The following is a 14361-nucleotide window of genomic DNA, read 5'->3' as shown; positions in this document are numbered from 1 at the left end:
AACTCAATGGAGCTTACTCTTAAGTAAGTGGTGTTATGATGGCAGCCTTCCTGCTTCTGAGCATAGAGGATCCACACAACCAATAACAAATAAAATACTAAATTGACTGAACCCTTAATCTACCAGGTTCCACTCCAGGACATGCAAACATAGACATAGACCCCTTGGCCAATCAAAATTTCCTCTCTGGATATTTTTTAAACCCATATTGGCAACCCTTGCAAAGTTAAATGGTACTTAGAATACCTAAGCATAGAACTGCATATCTCCCTTCGCTGAAAACCTCATTCTCACCTAGGAATATGAACCCAGTCCTATGCAGTTGGCCCTGTAGTAAGTTTAATGAGGGTGGCATCTTATCCTCACAACAGGTAGTGAGGTAGGTTAGGCTGAGAGATGATGAGTACTTTCCCAAGGTTACCCAGGGAGCTTCAAGGCTGGTATCTTAAGTCCTAGTCTAACACTCTGACCATTTTACCACACTGGCTCTATATATGTTTGTAATCTCACCCAAGGAACAAAGATGTTCTTAGCACTCAAATAGGGGGACAGTAGGCTTCTATATCACACAGTTTGAGAAGGTGCAGTACAAGCCTTAAAATAAGGCTCAACAAATCATTCTGGGAGTGAGAGTAAGGGATTTACACTAACACGTCCCTGTTTTCAACACGGAAAGTGTGAAGAATACAGGAACCTGAACCAAATCCACGCGCGCGCACACACACACACACAAATGGACATGAAATACGCTGAGGACGGGCAAATTCTTCTCACAGCGTGGCTTCCTTTTAAGCAAATATAGGTGCGATGGCGCTGTGAGTATCGCACCTTTGGGTTAAATGCTAACCCCCAAGCGCTTGGAGATGTTTGATAAGAAAAATGGAGGACAGCGGAGGAAGGGAGGGGGACTCATGGCACAGCCAGGGATTGGCCCAAGGACTGATCCTGGCACCTCGACGGCCTAAACCAGCCGCGTTGGGAAGCAGTCCAAGGTGCCCGAAGCCTCGCTGGCGGAAACTGCAGCAGCGGCCCCAATGCTCTCCCAGAAGAGACGCGCGCGCCGCCGGATCCCGCGCGCCCCTTTCTTCGGAGGTCGACCGTCCCCCTTAATTCCATGGAGCTCTCCAAAAAAGTGCGCGTCGGATCGCAGCCCCGCGAGCCCCTGGAGGTGGAGAGCGAACCTCCGTGAGAACGGGCGTGGGGGTGGGTGCCTTATGCCCAAGGAAACGTGAATTCGGGTCGTAGCCAATGGCTGCTTCTGGAAGAGGAGGCGCTGGTGGCGGCGGCGGCAGCAGCACACCACCGCCTCGGTTTCTCGCTGCCCACCGAGGGAGCGTTTTCCCGAGACTGAGCCGGCCCCTCCTCTTTCCCCTTAGCGCCGCCCTCCTTCGCCTCTCGCCGCCTCCTCAGCCGAAGGACTTCCCCGGCTGGAGCTGTGCCGCCTTCAGAGACGAGCGAGAGCGGAGCGGCGGCGGTTCCTCGACGTGGTTTGCTCGCCGGTGTTCGCGCTGCTTGGAGTGGCTGGCGCGTAGCGCAATCCGGAGCTGGATTTTATTCTATTACCCTTTTTAGAAGAGAAGAGGGAAGGGGCGGGCGCGGTGAAAGGGACCCACTGCCAACAGGTTTTCTCTGTTTTCTTGCGGTCCGAGAAGCGAGGGCTCCGTCGCTTTGGCGTGCATCTCCCGCTCGCTTCCCCGAAGGCGCGCGGCTGCGCTGCGAAGGGAGCCCGGCGCGCGTAAAAAAGTTGGAGCGTTTGGCTGCCTTTTTCTTTTACACCTTCGGATCTGTCCTTTATTTTCATTTTCAAATCCTTCCCCTCTCGCCCTCGACTCCCTGCACTCTCCCGCCAGGAACGCGAGCCAGAGAGCAAGGACGTACGATGTCCTCCCCACTGCTTGCCTCTTGACGCCCGAGGTGGCGGGCCGGCGGCGGCGTGGCCAACGGCAGCTCCCGCAGCAGCAGCGGCGGCGGCGGCGCTACCCGGAGGCCGCGGAGCTCGGATGTCGCCGCCCGCCTCTCTCCCGCTTCGGCTCGGCTGTGGTGGACGCCCTCTGCCCCCTTCCTTTGAGGAGCCTCGGCAGCTGCAGGAGGCGGCGGTGGCCTAAGCGCAGGAGGGATGCTGTGGAGCGGGCCCCCCCGGCAGAGTGCTTTCCCGCAGGAGATGTTTCTGATGCTCGCCTTCTGCCTGGCTTCGCGGCGGACCCTGGCAGCGCCCACTCCGACCGCTGAGGACATCACGCTGGGAGTTGTGAGTTGGCACCTGCCGGGCTCTTCGTGGGGTTTTCTGCCCGGGGAGGGAGGAAGGGGGGCCATCCGAAGAAAACAGCGCGAGAGAGTCGTACGCCAAGCAGCTGAAAAGGGCTGTCAATGGCTACAAGGATGAAGTTGGCGGCTGTTTTTTTTGGGGGGGGGGTGTATTCTCTTTATTTAATCTCCCACGCCATTCTGATCATCACGGGAAGCCAAAGATCCCCCCGCCTCACCCGCGAACCCCATTCCCAGCGCCGCTTGTGTTGGGCGTGTGCGGAGCTTGCTGGGCGCTCTGGGGTATCTGTGGGCGCACAATCAAACAAGGGCTTCTCCTATTTCCTGGGGGGCGTGCGCGGGTTTTTGTGGTTGTGTGTGTGTATGTTTAAGGTGCCGCGGGATGGAGCTGGTCACCAGCTGTAAAAAGAGGGGGAGAGGTGGCGTGAGCAGGGGGACAGGTTGTCGCTTGCCAGCGCGGCGCGGGTTACTCGAGAGGAGACGACGCAGCTCTCCAAGGAGCGTTCTCCTTTTGTGTGTGCGTGTGTTTGTTTTGGATTGCAGCCATCCTCTGGTCTGATTCCTCGGAAGTAAGTCTCAGTGTTCCTTCGACGGGGACTTTACTCCCGGGAAAGGGCGCAGGGATCTGCCGCTTTTGCAGCGCAGTCCCTTGTCGGAAGTAAGTCACGCTGTTTTTAGAGGAAGGATGGGGGCTCACCGCTAATAAATGTGGGTGTACGGTTGCGGTCTGAGTCAGCCGCTTGGTGGTGGCGGCGGCGGCCAGAAAGTGGGAAAACACTGCAGTTGGTAGTGGTGCCCACCAGTTTCCCCAGGCTTTTAAAGCCCTTGCCTTGTGGGGTGCAGGTGGCGCGTGTTTAGGAAAGCAATGGTCTTGCTGCCACTTCTAGTCTTTTGCTGATTTAGTAACCTGTTGGTCCGCTGTGAAAAGGCAAAGAGGAAATATCTCTGTCTGTGGTTAATACTAATGGTTAAAAAATCAATGCCACTATTATCGTTATTTGTCTGTGTGTGGTTCTTTCCTCCTTCACTGCATGGTAGGCGTTAGGCAAAGATGATTCTCCTTCTCGGTTTCTCAGTCAAAGACATCAAGAAGACTCCCCCTCAACCAACTGATGCCCTGGAATCAACCCATCCTTATTTGGGCATTTGTTATAATCTCTTCCCTATATGTGCAGCAGAAGCTATTGAGCCTGTTGGTGATGGGTGGTTATCTCCCTTGCTGGCCTAGCTCACTGGCCAACAACTGGTGGGTCGCAGCCTGATCCAGCATACAATGGGTCTCCAAATGCGTGTCTGGGTTCAAAGTGGGTCCTAGGTCTGAGAAAGTTGGAGTTACCTGGCCTAGATAGTTGCCACCTTACTGCTAGCAGCATCCTCCAGAGATGCAAAGCAGGGCTGCCCTGTACCTTAGGAAATGACCAATTTCTGTGTTTATAGGAGTTGCTCTCTTGCACTCATGGCCATTTTAGGGAACAGAACTGCAGTTTGCCACAGGCCCTGCCCGCCCCCCATGGATGATGACCGTGCTCTGTAATAAACTCAGTCGCCTAGCTGTTGTTGTCTGTGAGAGCCGTTTATCCAAGTAGCTATTGAATTTCAGGGCAGTTGAGGCGGAAAATCCCAAAGTGAGAGGCAATCATATTGAAGTATGAGATAGTGAGCATGAAACTTTCTGAAGCCAGTTTGATTGATGTTTCAGAACTGAGCAAAAACTTTCATTCCGTCTTTATGGAAACGTCTGGCCAACTCAGAGGAACTGGATAATAATGGTCTTGGTTTGGCCAACTCTGATCTGGTGGAGAGAAGACTTGAGTTGAATATGGAGCTCTATATATCCTAAAGGGAGAAATGCAAGCCATGCAAGTCAAACACTGAGTTGAACTGAAACCTTCATGAGTGTGTGCAGGAACTAAGCCTGGTGTACAAAGATTGAATTTGCACCCATTGCTCTGACCACTTTTGCTTCTGGCCTTGCCCAACACTGACCTGGTGCTCTTAGAAGTTCACCTAGAAAAGTGTCCCTCAGGTGGAAAATGGTCCCCCATCACTGCTATAGATCTATGAAATAAATAAACTCAGGAAGTGAGTCATAAACCAAGATGCTTCTGGTTTGATAATTGCCTCTGATGGATGCACCTGGTGGCTTTAACCAAGATAAATTTGTGGGACTGGGAGAAACTCTCACTTAAGTGGTGTTAACAAATTCTGAGACAATGGGTGTAAAACCTCTTGATCACTCAGGTGGTATAGCTGTGCTCCATATCTGATTTTAATAATAATAATAATAGTAATACAAAAGCCACCAGCTAGAGTGTTTCAGGGCCTGGTTACCAGGCAACTCTCCCTATGTTCCGAACGGGTAGAAGTGTTTCTTATTTCTGCCCATATGCTCCTAGGAAGGCAACCTAGAAATCACAGTAATTAAGATATGAAAAGTTATGGGACATGATGTGGATTTGCTAGAGATCACCTGTAACTGAGACCCCATCTCCAGTATACATTTAAGCAGTATCATACTACTTTGAGCAGTCATTGCTCCCCGCCCTCTTGCTTGCCAAAGCATCCCAGGAACTGTTCTTTGGGAAGAGTGCTAAGAGTTGTTAGGAGACCCCTATCATCCTCACTGAGCTACAATTTCCACGGAAGAGGGATTAGCTAATAAACCTGATCTCCCAAGTCCTAATCTGATACTCTACACGCAACATCACATTGACTCGCTGGCTCTAAGTGTGCATGCTTTGAACCTCTGTTGGAATTCCTCCGGATTATTCTATTCCCCCCCCCCCCATCTTTCCCTCCTAGATGTGCTGGTGCCAAGATACTTCACCTGACATGATATTTGATGTACTTTTCGACAACCTTCTTATGTAACTAGCATGTTACCTAGTTAACATTTAGCTGGTAGTTTGCACTGCTGGGCAAGCTACACTTGACCTTAAATGTGATTTAGCAACTAAACGTGTAGAGGGTTTTACAGAGGGTCCGTTCCAGGTTCAATCTTAAGTGCCTCCAGGTAGGGCTGGGGAAAACCCCTGCCTGAAAATTTGCGAAGCCTCTGCCAGTCAGTGCAGACAATACTGAGCTCAAGGGGCCAATGATCTGACTCGTTATAAGGCAACTCCCTCCAATGTATGGTTTTCTCTTCCGCCCCCCTGAAAGCAAATGCAAACTTCAGGAGAGGTATTTTCCTCAGGATCGCAACAGGGAAAGAAAGGGTTAAACTCCCTCTCCATGCCTCCTCTCATCTTAATTATCAGCTGCCCCCCAGGAGATGCAATTTGCATGTAAAAACAACCAGTCTCTGCGCCATAGTTGCAAAGATGCATTTAGTGTCAAGTCTGGTTTGCCCCGCCATTTATTGCTCTGTTCCTCCAGTGCGAAGCTTTTTTTTTTTTATGTATCGCTTGATTGTGTCTTCAATATTGTTTTACTTTGCTGGTGGTTGTCCTGGGATTTTATTTTATTTTGTAAACTGAAAGACGGCAGGCACATGATTTTTTTTTGGGAAACGAAATAGATTGAATTTCATCTTCTATCAGAAGCAGGGTTTAAATGGTGTGTTGTGAAGAGGAATGACTTGGGCTTGCTTTCAGATTTAAAGGGCCCCTCCCAGGGGCGTGCATGGGGTGTGTGCTGGGTGTGCCAGGCACTCCCCTTTTTTAAATCAAGGGAAGAAGGCAGAAATGCAGGCAGAATGAACAAGACTGGTTTTAATTTGGAATGGATCTGCAGCTTTTGTCTGGCAGTGGGGTGACTGGTTCCAGCAGCAGTATGGAAGGAAGGGGGACTCCCTGCTCTGCGGGCAGAAGCTGCAGATCCATCCCAGCCTTTTTCTTCTGCCTGCGCCTGTCTCTGTCTCATAGCTCTGTCTTCATCCAAGCTTTGCTCTCATCTTTTGTGGTGAGAGATCTGTGGAGGCTGCTGTTTTGACATGCAAGCAAGAAGTAGCCAGCCCACCCATGGCCCTCCAGATATGCCCTCTGGTTTGCTTGGCACTGGTCTTTTTCTCTGCATGAAGAATATCCTGTTTGGGCTTCTTGACCACTTGCATGGTCAAGAATTCCTAATGGAATGTGCTGAGTACACCAGTGGCTCTTCCAAATTGCTGAGTGGTCATCATGATTTGCTTGCAGAGAACCTATGCGGAGGTTAAACTATGCCCAGTCTTTATTGAGCTTCCGTTCTGATTTGTTGGCAGGGAGGTTACATAACAGTGCTCATTCATCCTGCTTTGCTTGTGTGGGGTTTATTGGTCTTACTGTTAATCGATCATCCCATGCTTTTCAGCATGTTCCCCCCATTACTTTCCTATCCACAAAAACAGTGGTGAATTTGTTGTGCTGGGTTGACAGAGCGCTTTAATCCACTTCAATTGTGCAAATCTATTATTCCCAGTGTTCACCCGATTCCCTCCTGCAATATACTGACTGTCTGGAAGCAACAAAAAAATTGTCCAGTAGCACCTTAGAGACCAACTAAGTTTGATCCTGGTATGAGCTTTCGTGTGCATGCACACTTCTACCAAGAACAAACTTGGTTGATCTCGAAGGTGCTACTGGACAATTTTATTATTTTATTTTTATATTTCTAGTGCGTCAGACCAACACCTGAATCTGGAAGCTACTGTCTATCTTCGCCTACATTTCTGGTGTGGAGCACCTCACCTGCTTATACTGTTTGTGTGGGTTATTCTGCAAATGGGATGACATGAACAACTCCACTAGAGGTGTTGGGTTTGTTCATGGGTAGTTTTTAAAGTAAAGGGACATGGGTGGCGCTGTGGGTTAAACCACAGAGCCTAGGAGTTGCCGATCAGAAGGTCGGTGGTTCGAATCCCTGCGACGGGGTGAGCTCCCATTGCTCGGTCCCTGCTCCTGCCAACCTAGCAGTTCGAAAGCACGTCAAAGTGAAAGTAGATAAATAGGTACCACTCCGGTGGGAAATTAAACGGCGTTTCTGTGTGCTGCTCTAGTTCGCCAGAAGCGGTTTACTCATGCTGGCCACAAGACCCAGAAGCTGTACACTGGCTCCCTCGGCCAATAAAGCGAGATGAGCGCCGCAACCCCAGAGTCGGCCATGACTGGACCTAATGGTCAGGGGTCCCTTTACCTTTTACTTTTAGTTTTTAAAGTAGCCCTTTTCTTCTTTTTAAAGAAAGAAAGAATGAATCAATGATGTGTGTCTTTTTATATTGGGAAATCGCTGGGAGTAGATGGGTCTGGGACTCACTGAAGAATCACTCCAGAATTGTCATTTGCGTTAAGAATTCATTCAGTGATCCAACCACTCAGGCAGTTCACTGTTCTGGGAGGACTGTACCACCTTCAAATCCATGTAGAGGGGAATTCTTGTTTGGCGTCTTCCCCCATGGGAAGGCCTGCCTGCCTGACTCTTTTCCTGCAGCCACTTCCTTGACATGTAAGCTTTCCGTAATAGAAAGAAGTGCCATCAAACTCCACCTTTCACATTTTGAGGTGGTACAGTCACATGAGAAGATGCTCAAATTGATTTTGCATCTTTGTAGCAGCCCCAAAAGACCTAATGAAATTGAAGCACTTCTTGGGGCAGGAACTGTTACCATAGCTTGCTGTGTTGTTTTATCATATCTGCAAAGGGAGTAGAGCTCAGCCAGTTGGCCCTGCAGTTGCGAGCGTTGGACTAGGAATAAGGCAACCTGACTTTGAATCCTCGCTCAGCCATGAAACTCACACTAGCCTGATTTGCGCGTAGTGCTGAATCCTGGTTAATGCTCACCATGGTTAATAGACCATGGTTAAAGCAGAGGCATATCTGACAGACAATCCTTTAAACCTTGGTTTATCACCTCACAGAACATGCCTTAGCCGTAGTTAAGAAGTTGGTCTGGATTTGCACATAATGCTAAGCAATGGTTAATATTAACCTTGCATGCAGAAGGTCCCACATTCTCTGGGTAGGGCTGGGAGAGACCTCTGTTTGAAATCCTGGAAAGACACTGTCAGTCAGTACAGGCAATAATGAGCTCGATGAGCCAGTGGTCTGACTCTGTCTAAGGCAGTTTCCTGTGTTCCTGAGAGAGAGGGAGATATCTTTAAAATGGGTGGGAATCAATGGATGTAATAGGTAAGCCCTCTGGAAATGCTGTTTCCTGTCTAATTAGATCATTAAGCTAACATCTCTATCATCACAGTGGCTGCCTTGGCGTTCAGAGAGACACTCTCAAAACCATGCAGAAAGTCAACCAGCCGCTTCTTCCTCTTAAAACTCAGTAGGGAATACAGTGTTCAGTTTGTGAGCCCCTGGGAACGGCTGTGCTGATTGCAGGAGAAATCCAGGGCTTCAACTGCACCTTTGACCTCGTTTTTTATTTTTATTTTATTATTTTTTCAAATGTACACCTTGCTTCTTTGGTTCTGTGGGGATTCCCAAAGTGGTTTATGCTGTGAAATGAGATTAAAAGGCCACTATGAAATATGGTTGCAAATCAAGTAAAAGGGGAACTGGATAAATATGTCTTTCAGTGGGCTGCAAACTCTCTAGCCTAATCTAATCCAAGTATGATTTTTTATTATTAAATAGTTTCATATGGAGGGATAGTTTTCTGACTTTCTCCCCCAACAGGGTGGGTTTAACTGTCTTCCCTTGGGAGGGTGTTTGGTTGAATGGGATGTCACATGCCACAAAAAAACCCCAGGATGTATAAAGGTATATGCAATTTTGCATCGAGTAGAGAGTCTTTTCTTCCCCCTCTTTCGTGATATTAGAACTTGCGGGCACCCAGTGAATGCTGGAAGATTCAAGACAGACCAAAAAAGGACTTTTCACAGAGTGCCTAGTTAAATTGTGGAATTTGCTCCCCACAAGAGGTAGTGATGGCCACAAACATGGAGGGCTGTAAACAAAGATTAGGCAAATTCATGGGAAATAAGATTTTTGATGGCTAGTGGCCATGATGGTTATGGTCACACCTCCACTCCGTTGAAGGCAGTATGTCTCTGAAGAGCAGTTGCTGGGAATCACAGGTGGTTTCAGGGACTGGCTGGACACTGCAGAGTGCTGACCGGCTGCTGAAGAGCGGGCACCTGGAGAAGGGGGGCGGGGAAGAAGGAATCAGTGATTTGGGGAGCTTGGAACAGCTGGGAGATCAGGCAGGAGAAGCTTCAGGATTGGAGAGTGAAGAACAGGTGCAGGAAGTGGGAGAGAGATGAAGGCTGGTGTAAAGTCAAGGGCTTCCATGCCTCTTCTTCCTCCTCCTGCTGCCCACTCCTCTCTCACTCCACCGTCTCCCAGGAGGAGCAGAAGGTTACATGGAGGCAGAGTCTGTCCCTGCTTTGCCTGCAGCTCAGCTGGGGGCGATGCACAGACTGGGGACAGGGCCTCTCTGTTGCAGCAACAGCCTCCTTAGCTGCCCACCTAGGAGTTGCTGAGAGATGTAAGACTGGTGAACCTGCCTCTCCCTAACTTGTAGGCGGTGTGCTTTTGACAATGAGGACTTACCATATTTTTCGCTCTATAAGACGCACCAGACCATAAAACACACCTAGTTTTTGGAGGAGGAAAGCAAGAAAAAGAATATTCTGAATCTCAGAAGCCGGAACAACAAGAGGGATCGCTGCGCAGTGAAAGCAGCAATCCCTCTTGCTGTTCTGGCTTCTGGGATAGCTGTGCAGCCTGCATTCGCTCCATAAGACGCACACACATTTCCCCTTACATTTTAGGAGGGAAAAAGTGAGTCTTATAGAGCAAAAAATATGGTAATTCCTTGCTCTGGCCATTCTGTGCCTGAGGATGCTGTGACAGGTGAAGAGAGTGATGCTGCTTTTAGATTCTGGTTGGCCAGGTGAGAACAGGATTGTGGCGATCACACAGGGTCCCCGGACGTTTAACAGTCTATTGATCCCTGTGCTACCACTGTGCTCGCTTCCCCACTGCCACCAACCAGTTACTCTCTGGTAAAACACTGAGTCCAGTCAGATGTTAAAAGTGAACCAAAAAACCCCAAGTTTATTTTACAAACGTTAACAAGTTTACGGTTTCTCAGATAATATTCCTGTCAGTATCTTAACTTTAGTTTCTTTACTGGCCTATACCTTCTGACTGATTATCTCAACTGTTTGACTGACCCCTCTTAACAAATTCTCTCACTCTCTCCCACCAGACTAGCCCAACCCACAGACTTTTCTTAACTGTCTCTTCTAACGCCAGACTGTCTTCTCCACTACTCTAACTCTCTCAAAAAAAAAACCCTCTGTGCTTAAACCTTATACACAGTTAACTCTGCCCCCTGGGTTCCCACTGGTTAGTCATTTTACAATTAGTTAACCCTTTCCCTATGAACCCAGTACAATGTCACACACATTGGAGGGCAAATGCTACAAGGATATTGGACCAGATGTTCATTGCAGCAATTTTTTTAAAAAAGCGAAAGGAACCTGAAGCCTGTGGAGCACAGCGGGAACTCGCGCTGCACTCCGAAGGCTTCAGGCGGCTATCCCTGAAGCCTGGAGAGCGAGAGGGAAGCAACGCGAAGCCTCCAGAGCGTGGAGGGAGCGCTCCCTCTGCGCTTCGGAGGCTTCTCGTTGCTATCGCTGAAGCCAAGGAGCCTGCATTCACTCCATAGGACACACACACATTTCCCCTTAATTTTTGGAGGGGAAAAAGTGCGTCCTATAGAGCGAAAAATACGGTAGATTTGGCTGAGAAAGAGCACTTACCCAAGGCCACTTGGGAAGCCAAATGACTAAATAAGGATGTGAACCTTCTCTTGTGTGTCTGTAGTCCACAGAAGGCCTCTAGCTCAGTAGTAGAGCATCCGCTTTGCATGCAGAAGATCCCAAGTTCAATCCCTGGCCTCTCCAGGTAGGGCCAGGAAAGAATGCTGCCTAGAATCCTGGACAGCTGCTGCCAGTCAGTGCAGACAATGCTGAGCACAGATGGACCAACGACCGGACTCTGCATAAGGCAGCTTCCTATGTTTCCGTCCACTGCACCACAGTGACTTTCAGCTGAAGCTATAAATCCATTGGGTCATCTCGACTGGGTGGGAACGAGGCTGCCGATGAGCGGGAGAACAAAGAGGTCTTTGTTTTGGCAGAGGTCTCAGCAGTGATGAGTGGAAAATACAAGACAGTTACTGAAGTGGCTTGTTTGCAGCAAGTGTGTTCGCGAATCCCTGCCTAGAGAAGCAGCGCTCTCTCTCGAAGACATCCTGTTTTGGAATCCATTCCCGCACGCAAATAAACCCCAAGGCTGCTGAAGCGTTACCCCCCATCATATTTGAAAGTCAGGAAGCATGAAACGACAGCGATAGAGAATTGTGCTAACCTTTGGAGGAATATTATGTCTCCAAGTACTTTCTGCAGTAAATACAATGTGAATAGAGCTCTTGCACTTTAGAATGATGGCTCTCACACCCCCTCCTCTCCACTGAAAATTGCAGCTAAGATGCCATCCTGCATGATTAGAAGAAAAAGAGCAAGAGAATCGAAGCTTGCAGGAGAGTTATAGACTCTTCCTGTGCCGTGACAGACTGGGGTGAAGCATTCCAATGATGTTAGCTAGATTAAAACTTTGGGATCGCCTCCTTTCCCTTCCCCCTAACTGAATTTTAATTTGATGGCACGACTTCCTAATAAGCTGCCCAAAGCAACGTGAAAGCTGATGGATGGCTCGCATTGTCATTCTCCCGCTTTGCCTTCTGAATCCAGGTTGCTTTGCAGTCTGCTATATTCCTCAGTATGCGTTCTAGCCGAGGGAGCAAAACCAAAATGGTTAGTTCGAGCCTGCCTCGAATGTGAAGAGATCGTGCTGGTGCTCAGCACCTATCCCTCCCTCTCCTCTTCTCTTCTTCTGAATTCAGGTGGTTCAGCTCAAGGAGGGCCAGATGAATGGCTTTTAGCTCATGGTGATTGGTGCCTATTGAGGCTGGTAGGGTGGGAGCCAGGAAGACCAACCGTAGCGGGAGCCAGAGGCAAAGGCAGACAGAGCCAGCTGATCAACCTAGCAAATCAGCCTTTATTGCTTTTAGCTATTTGAGGTTCAGAGGTGGCATTCTGGAGGGTGACCACTTGGAAAAGGTTGGGGTTTTTAGCCATCACACTTTGCTTGTGGGTGTTCCAGAAAACGTCTGCATGATGCTCGATTATGTGGACCATAGGCTCCTCCAGGTGGATTGTTTATTGAGCATCCATCCTGATTTGCTTCCATGACGGAGGTTAGACCATGTCCAGTCTTTGACGAGCATTTGTTCACAGGGAGCTCATATATGACCATGGACACCCATCCTGATTTGCTGGTGGTCCAGAGTGCTTTAATCCATTTCAGTTATGCAAACCAAATTTCCAGGTATGCGCCTGGATCTTTCCCACAAAATAATGACAGGCAACCCCTTTCTCTAATCCATCTGTGCACCTTTTATGTTTTCCTTGACTCTGATGAAACAAAATAAAAAGATTCAAAAGCTCATATCAATAACAAACTTAGTAGATAAATAGGTACCGCTCCGGCGGGAAGGTAAACAGCGTTTCCGTGCGCTGCTCTGGTTCGCCAGAAGTGGCTTAGTCATGCTGGCCACATGACCCGGAAGATGTATGCCGGCTCCCTCGGCCAATAAAGTGAGATGAACGCCGCAACCCCAGAGTCGGCCACGACTGGACCTAATAGTCAGGGGTCCCTTTACCCTTTACCCTTTACCTTTTTAAAGTGCTACTGGAAGGAATTTTTTTATTTTGTTTCGACTACGGCAGACCAACATGGCTACCTACCTGTAACTTGACTCTGATGGTTAGGAAATAACCTCCATCTAGTATGAAGCCACTATTCCTAGAAGCTGCAGGACAGAAGGGGCTTACAGGACATGAAAACTGACGCATCAATGTGTCTGTTTTGTGGGCTTTCTGAAAGCATCCGACTGGTTCCAGGGGGAAAGAGGTTATTGGACTAGATGGGCCTTTAGTCTGATCTAAACAGGGCTCTTATGTTCCTAAGTCTCCAGGGCAATTTTATCTGGATGCTCATTCTTAGCAAAGTCCCTTAAACTAATCTATATGGAGTCCAGAGAGAAAAATTCTGATTCCAATTTACTAAGCAAACTGAACAAAAATAGTGTATAATTTGAAGAGAAAGGGCTTTGTCTTTCTTGTACATAGCTGGGAGACATGCATGCAAACTTACAGGGGAAAACTGCCTCAGAACTGCCCCAAACCATTGGAGCACATGCCAGCTCAGCAAAGATCATCCCATCCTTCCTGGTTGCTAGGAACCCTCCCATAGGTCCCCTTCTTGTCTACTTGACTTTATCATTAGCAGAATCAATGTTAAAGCTGCATACTGAGTGATCCCTGCTGTTGGACTACCAACACTCACGACCCTAACAGATTTTAATCAGAAGTTAGCGGAGTGAGAGGGAGGGGGGAGTGTGAAACTGTGAGCCAATTTGTTTAATAAGGGGGGAGGACAAGAACATATTTTCAAAAACTGGAGCGATTCTGTCTTTGTTTATTATTTGTCAAAACAATAATTAACACAATGAAGTACCAGCATATGTTTTCGTCCCAGTGTTGTGAAACTTTTTATATTCTCTTATAGTGTCTGTGTGTTTCATCCTTTAAATGTTTATTTGCTTTTATTTTCTTTGGTCTTCATCATTCTAGCTACAAATCTTTTTCTTATTTTCTGTTTTTTTATTTATTCATAAGGAAACTCTTTTTTTGTTTTTGTTTTTTTAAACAATATATTCCAAAGCGGTTTACAACAACGAATTAATGCAATCGTGGTAAAACATGTTAGTGCAATGAAACATCATCAAGACACACAGAAGGCATCAGCCATTAGGGAACAGGCTGATTTTTAAGAAATGATGGAAACACACCATGATGGAGTGTGCAGTTTACAGGGGTTGGCAGAAAGGTTGGCAGCCCTTGCTGTTGGTGTGAATTTACTATGCGGGCTTTTGTCCTGCACCGACGTTGGAAGTAGTATAGAGCCAGTTAAGCAATCACAATGTTTTTGCCCTTTTGCATTCACTTTGCCAGCTCAGTGAAATGGAAGCTAGCACATCCAGCTTCAAAAGGCACTGGCCCCAAAGAAGGCCAAATTATTTGCTGGAAATGGATTCAA

General features: G+C 48.0%; 1 protein-coding gene across 1 annotated transcript in view; it reads left to right on the top strand.

Moving 5' to 3' along the window:
* Window positions 1-1301: 1301 nt before the first annotated feature.
* Window positions 1302-14361, top strand: part of MMP17 (matrix metallopeptidase 17) — a 158821-nt gene continuing 145761 nt past the window's right edge. The window contains exon 1 of the mRNA XM_053368199.1: window positions 1302-2248. Coding sequence (XP_053224174.1) covers window positions 2117-2248 — 132 coding nt within the window. The 5' untranslated portion in view covers window positions 1302-2116. The remainder of the gene's footprint in view (window positions 2249-14361) is intronic.

Source organism: Podarcis raffonei, chromosome 16, assembly GCF_027172205.1.
Source record: "Podarcis raffonei isolate rPodRaf1 chromosome 16, rPodRaf1.pri, whole genome shotgun sequence".
Classification (NCBI taxonomy): domain Eukaryota; kingdom Metazoa; phylum Chordata; class Lepidosauria; order Squamata; family Lacertidae; genus Podarcis; species Podarcis raffonei.
This window is presented reverse-complemented; position numbering and strand designations above follow the sequence as displayed.